Here is a 7,225-nt window from a genome sequence, read left to right on the forward strand (position 1 = left end):
AGGGCTCCCACGGGCGCCGCTCCGGCCGACGCGCGTCCCCACCGCCACCTGGGCCGCCGGCAGGCAGGCGGTGAGTTGGGCCGGGGCGCCACCTGCCAGCTGACGAGCGGGCAGGGACAGGTTGCCACGTGCCAGGGGTTGAGGGTGGCTGCTGGGGGACCCACCGCGGCCGCGCTCACCCAGCCTGCTGGGCCAGCCTCTAAGCCAGGCTCCTGCCTCCTTCGGTTGCATCCTTAGAACCCTAGGCGGTAGGAATAGTATCATTTCCATTTTACAGGAGAGGAGTGCTCCGAGGTCGTCACTTATCCAAGGTCCCAGGTTGTAGAAGAGTCAGGATTTGAACCCAGGTCTGGTTCCGGAGCCTGGCTCTAAACAGCTTTGCTCCTGGGGAGAAGCACCACCCCTGCCCCTTTCCCCTACCTTCCTCCCCCCACTCTCCCCGTGACGTTCTGGGAACTTTGTGGCCTGTGCCTCCACCCTGCTATGACAGTTCCTTTCAAGAGTCTAGAATTTGGCAGCACCAGCTTTGGCAGGGGGAGGGGATGGAGAAAGGGGACAGGATCAAGTGTCGGTACTTAGCGGCAGGTGGTCAGTATCGCTGACAGGTGGAGCTGATGCAGGATGCTGCCTTGCGTGTCTAGTGTGCCTTCACCCACCCCACCATCAACTCAGAGGCTAGAGTGAGGCCAGCTGGGTGAGAGCTGATGGGGTGGGGAGTGGGGACCTGAGGCTTTGGGCCCCCTGAGAAGCTGAAGATACCACCACCACCGCCCAGCCCCCCGCTGTGGGGGGACAGCCTGTCCTGGGCAAAAGGGAGGAGGGGCATGGCACAGCTGTGTGACCTTGGATACGTTCCTCAAATTCTCTATTCCCTTAGGCTCAGGAGCCTCACCTTGATCCAGACCTCCTTCGGCTGTGGTCACCCTGGGACTGCAGCTGGGAACAAGAGGGACACAGATGTGACTAGACAGGGACCCTAGCTGTACCCTTGCCAGAGCTTAGCAGTCATCATCCAAAGATCTGGGTGTGAGTCCCCAGGCCAGTCTCTTCCCCTCCTGGAGCTCAGTTTCCCTGTAGGTAAAATAGGTGTGGCCGGCCTCCCTGCTGGCCTGTTGCTAGGACAGCTGAGAAAGATGCTGACAGTGTCCTCTGTCTCCCTGCAGACGGAGGCCCAGGAGCCATGGGCGACTGGGGCTTCCTTGAGAAGCTGCTGGACCAGGTCCAGGAGCACTCGACCGTGGTGGGCAAGATCTGGCTGACGGTCCTTTTCATCTTCCGCATCCTCATCCTGGGCCTGGCTGGCGAGTCAGTGTGGGGCGACGAGCAGTCGGATTTCGAGTGTAACACGGCCCAGCCAGGCTGCACCAACGTCTGCTACGACCAGGCCTTCCCCATCTCCCACATCCGCTACTGGGTGCTGCAGTTCCTCTTCGTCAGCACGCCCACCCTGGTCTACCTGGGCCACGTCATTTACCTGTCTCGGCGCGAGGAGCGGCTGCGGCAGAAAGAGGGGGAGCTGCGGGCACTGCCGGCCAAGGACCCACGCGTGGAGCGGGCACTGGCAGCCATAGAGCGACAGATGGCCAAGATCTCGGTGGCGGAGGACGGTCACCTGCGGATCCGCGGGGCGCTGATGGGCACCTATGTGGCCAGCGTGCTCTGCAAGAGTGTGCTAGAGGCAGGCTTCCTGTACGGCCAGTGGCGTCTCTATGGCTGGACCATGGAGCCTGTGTTCGTGTGCCAGCGCTCACCCTGCCCCTACCTCGTAGACTGCTTTGTCTCACGCCCCACGGAGAAGACTATCTTCATCATCTTCATGCTGGTGGTTGGACTCATCTCCCTGGTGCTCAACCTGCTGGAGCTGGCGTACCTGCTGTGCCGCTGCCTCAACCGGGGGATGAGGGCCCGGCAGAGCCAGGACATGCCCCCAGCCCAGGGCACCTCCTCGGAGCCTTATCCTGACCAGGTCTTCTTCTACCTCCCCATGGGTGAGGGGCCCTCATCCCCGCCATGCCCCACCTACAATGGGCTCTCGTCCAGTGAGCAGAACTGGGCCAACCTGACTACGGAGGAGAGGCTGGCTTCTTCCAGACCCCCCCTCTTCCTGGACCCGCCCCCCCAGAGTGGCCGGAAATCCCCCAGTCGCCCCAGCAGCTCTGCTTCCAAGAAACAGTATGTATAAGAGCCCGGGAAGTCTTGCTGCCTTTAGTGCAAGACTCTGCAGAGATGACTGGGGCTGGGGAAGCAGGTGCTTGCTGGCCAGCAGGCCTCACTGCATGTTGTTCTTGAACACCTGGGGCCTTCCTGGTGACCAGAGGGCACCATAGTTTCCCCTCCAGAATGTGGCTTTGTCCCAGGCACAGACAGAGGTAGCTTGGGGTGCTCTTGGCCAAGCGTGTTTGGGCCCTGTGGTCTTTTTCACCGTGTTCAAAGGGACTCGGAGACAACTTACTCCACCCCCACCCCCGTGGAAGATTCACCTCTGCCCAGGTTGTCCACACACCCTGTCCTCACAGAAGAAGGCTGGTCGAGGCTGCTGGGTCAGCCTTGATCCCACACACAGACAGAGCCTGTGCTAGATCTGGCCGTGTCAAGGGGACTGGGGTCTTGTTCTCATCACTCCTTCCTAGTTCTGCTGTTTATCCTTCTAAAATAAACAGGACTTGACCACAAGCGAGGTGTGTATTGATACTGTCATGATGTGCCTGGGGTGGGGGGACAGCTGCTTTACCCAGGCTTCCTTTTTGGTCCTGCATAATCTGTCTTTGGCCTTAGCAATCCCAACACCAGGCAGCACCTTAAACCCTCAAACTCCTACATACTGCCTCTCAGCAGCTCTGAGTCCTAAACACTGCCTTTTGAAATGCCCCAGCACCAGCCCCCTCAACCTGCCCGTTAATCAGTGGCCAAAGCAGAGTCTGTCCCCATCCTGCCCCATGGCCATCCAGTGCCCCGGCCACGCGCCCTACTGAAGTGTGCTTCCTTACTGGACACTGCTCCCCACCCTGCCTGCATGCCAGCCAAACCCTTCAGAGTCCAGCTCAAATGGGCCTGCACCCTTTGGTATTTGGGGAGGCAGGTTTAGATCACTTGCCCCCTCCTACCTTGGCCCTGTCTAGTCTGCCCACCAGAAGGAGCAACTCAAGGACCTGCATCATAAATCCTCCCCATACACCTAAAACTCACACAGTGAGAACAGACAATGGCAGTGTAGAGAGGTGAAAGGGACAGTCAGGGTCCAGTGGAGGAATCGAATCTTGCCTCTGAGTCACAAAGGTTGCAGGAAAAAAAAAATAAGCAATTGAACTAGATCTTGACAGATAAATAGGAGTCTACTGGGGAGGGAAGAGGACACCTTATTTGGACAGAAAACGGTACAAAGGCATGGAGAAAGGGAACCGTTGGGGACTGAGGGGGTGCTTGGGGACTGAGGGGGTGCTTAGGGCCTGATGAGCCACCTAGGATGTGGGAAGTACAGCTGAGGATAAGCCCAGTGTTGGCAGAGCTGACGTGGAAGGTGACCCGGATGGAGGGAACACTCAGTGGCCCTCGGAGGCAAGCTGTTGCCTGCTGGTTGTCCTCGCCTACCCAGGGAGATCTGGGGGTGGGGTTGGAGGAGGGGATGGGGTCCATCTCACGTGGCCACATGCTTCTCCTTGAGAGCCGTTATAGGGGGTGAGCAACTTTCCCCTGTCCCATCAAGATAGGTCTTCAAAACACCAGCTCTGTATCCTTCACCCCAGAATTCACTCACTCACTGTTTACGCATCAAGTCTGAATGCTCGGCCTGATAAGTTACAGCCCTCACTCTTCCAGCTTTGGTTCCCATTGTTCCCTCTGAATCCCTGAGATCCAATCAGACCAGCCTCCTCACAGCTCCCCAAACTCACTGGGTATGTTCTCACCCTGCTCCTTTGCCAGCCTGGAGTGCCTCTTCCCCACACTTCCAAACCCCACCAGTCCTTTATACACTTCTGTACCCTGGAAAAGGCAGAGCCTGAAGCAGAAGAAAGAGTAAGATGAGTTTTGATGTTAGAGGGTCCTCAAATTAAATGCTGTCTGTAATATGTATAAAGCCATGTGGTCTTAAGTCAATCATTTCACTTCTCCAAGTCTGAGTTTTCTCAGCTATAAAATGCAGATAATATTGCCTGCCTCACAGGTGCAAGAAATAAAAACAAGAGAAAGTATATGAGTGCACCCGGCTCCTAATGCCATGCAATAAAATTCAGCTCACCCTCTCCAGCAAGGCTATCATAGGTTCTTCCTCCTCTAGGAAGCCCTCCCCAATTTCTCCAGCCAGTCTCCAGTGATGATCTCTACCTTTCGGCAATCTGGATCACTGCTTGGTATGAGCCTATTTCATCTCCCCAATGAGTCTCTAAGGACCGCCGGGGAGACGTTCTTCATTTACCATGGGCCTAGCCCTGCATTCACTTTGACTATGAAGTGAGGGATTCAGTTAGACTGGGCAGAAAGTAGACTGTTCATACGTTGGAAGGGCGTAACTCCAGGAGGCTTAGGTCCCCTTCCAAGGGATTCTCCCCAAGCCAGGCTGAGAGGCCAGATCTGTGGGGTCAGAGGTTGGTCTCTTAGAGCCAACCCAACCTGGGGGCCTGGGAGCCTGTGTTTCTGGTATCCCCTACCTGTCCTGGCTTGGAAAGGTGGGAGAAGACAGGTTTAGGTGAGTGAGGAGGGCATCCATCCCCTCCCTCAAAGCTCACCCACTCTGAGCTTGGTGCTGGGACTTGGGCCTTTGGTAAGGCTGGGATTGGGTCCTAGACTGGTGGCCACTCAAACACAAGGGCAAATGGGCTGGGGGTTTAAGGATGAGGATAGTGTAGTGGGGATGGGACCACACAGATTAGGGCAGGGGCAGTGTGGTGAAGACTTATGAAATGAAGAGTGGCTATAAGCCCCAGCCCACCCCTATTCACTTCCTAAGGCTGTCATAACAAAGTACCACAGACTGGGTGGCTCCAATGACAGAAATGTATTGTCTCACAGTTCTGGAGGCCAGAAGTCCAAGATCAAGGTGTCCGCAGGGTTGTTTCCTTCTGAGGGCTGTGAGGGAGAATCTGTTACATGCCTCTCTCCTGACCTACGATGGGTTGCTGGCAATACCTGCCATTCCTCAGCTTACAGAATCACCCCCATCTCTGCCTTTATCTTCATATGGCATTCTCCCTGTGTGCCTGTCTGTCTCTAGGGCCAAATTTCTTCTTTTTATAAAGATACCATTCCTATTGGATTAGCCTCACCCTAATGGCTTCATTTTAACTTGCTCGCCTCTGTAAAGATCCTATTTCCATATAAGGTCACATTCTGAGTGGCTGGGAGTTAGCAATACCTTTTGGGGGGACACAATTCAACCCATACCACCACCCCACGGGCCCCACTTCACGTCCAAGCACTGGTGGAGGGAGGTCAAGGAGAAGGCTAATATATATTGTACTCAGGCATCTCCTTTGTGACGTGGCCTGGATGGAACACAGCAGATTCACATCTCACGTCTTCCATCGCATTCTTCTTCCTCCCACCAGCCTATCCCTCATCACCACCAAAACTCAAGTTGGTAACAGGCAACTCTTGGTCACAGAAAAAGCCGTAGGAGGCTTGACTCCTGCCTCCCCGCCCCCACCCCCTCACTTGACTGTGGTCCTTTCCCTTCTCTGGGCCTCAGTGTCACCACTGTGAAATGAAAGGATTGGATGAGAAACAGGTATGTGGCAACTAGGCATGAAGAGCATCGCAAGGAATAACTTGCCACTAATCGTTGATCTGCAGCTCACAAGCGATGTGCTATTTTTCATGAATCAGAACAGATTCAAGGTTATTTCTATAAGGTCAATTCCAGTCACTTGAATCCACATTGCCTTCCTGAGTAGAAGAGAAAGGGATGGGGTTATGTGGAGTGCACTGGGAATTTTTCATAACCCAAGGTCATCTTATCTGCAGCCCATGGGAGCAGTGAACGTCACGGGCCACACATAAACAAAACAGAAAGCTCGTGGGCTGGGTGATGTCAAAACTTCTGCCCCATCTAACATGCTGGCTCACTGACCACTGGGTTACTGACCTCATGAATTTACCACTGACCTCCAGTGCCTTGACTGGAGGTTCTTCATTTCCTTTTCACACTAACGTCAGCATGACTACTGATGTTTGCAGGAAGAGGTATTCACCTCAGGATTGTTGGAACTTCTTTTTCCACCGTACAGCTTCTCCCACCAGTCCTGGCTCAGACTTCAAGGGTCACATGAGGCTCAACAGTTCTGCCCTTCCCGTCCAAGCCACATACCGATAGCCACCAGGCTGGTCCTGAGCCTGCTTTTCTCCTATTCCTCCAGCTGACTCTGATTTCCAGAAGTCTCTGGCCAACCTGCAGTTTGTCTACTTTCCTCTTAACATGTGCCACACTCCCTTGGGTGCCAGACATGATACTCCAGGTGGTCAGAATCCAGATAATCACCCCTCTTGTCTCAAAACTTCTACCTCTATTAACGCAACCTAGGGTTACATTAGCTTTTCTCTTTTCTTCTCTTTTTCATATATAGAATTTGGGGGGGGGGGATAACAAAGGTAATGCATGATCATTATAGACAATGAGATCCCACCATCTTGGGGTAACAACTGTTAATATTCAGAAGTAATTCCTTCCAGACTCTTCCATCCATATATTTAAATAAAATCAGAGTAAAGGTGTACCTATAATTTTGTATTCTGCTTTTTTAATTTTATATTAAATCATAAGGCTTTTCACCATGTTATCAAATATCTTAGGAAACACCATTTAATGGCTTTATCTTATGGCTTTATCATTATTTACTTAACCATGACCCTGATATTGGATTTTCAGAGTGTTTGCAACTAATTATCCTCTATTATAAATTGTACTGTGATGTGAATGTACATAAAAGTTTTCCAAATTGCCTAATTCCTTAAAAGAAAGACATTCCAAGAAGTGAAATTACTGGGTCAAAAGGTATGAAATTTAAAATTTTAAAAATTTTTAAAATTAAAAAAAAATGTTTTTTTAATTTAATTTTTTTTAATTAAAAAAAATTTTTAATGGATTACTGATTATGAAAGTAATCCATTGTGGATGATTCAGAAATGCAGAAAAGCACAAGCAAATCATAAGTGAAGGCATCAGCTACCTCTGAGGGTGGAGAGAAGGTGGAGCTGAAAACAGGAGAGCTGACTGAAGGCGGTGGGCTCATGG

General features: G+C 52.5%; 1 protein-coding gene across 1 annotated transcript; it reads left to right on the forward strand.

Moving 5' to 3' along the window:
* Positions 1 to 2,673, forward strand: GJA4 (gap junction protein alpha 4). The gene is made up of 2 exons (XM_059918684.1): positions 1 to 70; positions 1,164 to 2,673. The coding sequence occupies exon 2, from the start codon at positions 1,181 to 1,183 to the stop codon at positions 2,180 to 2,182; it is 1,002 nt and encodes a 333-aa protein (XP_059774667.1). The 5' UTR covers positions 1 to 70; positions 1,164 to 1,180; the 3' UTR covers positions 2,183 to 2,673.
* Positions 2,674 to 7,225: the final 4,552 nt, after the last annotated feature.

Source organism: Balaenoptera ricei, chromosome 1, assembly GCF_028023285.1.
Source record: "Balaenoptera ricei isolate mBalRic1 chromosome 1, mBalRic1.hap2, whole genome shotgun sequence".
Classification (NCBI taxonomy): Eukaryota; Metazoa; Chordata; class Mammalia; order Artiodactyla; family Balaenopteridae; genus Balaenoptera; species Balaenoptera ricei.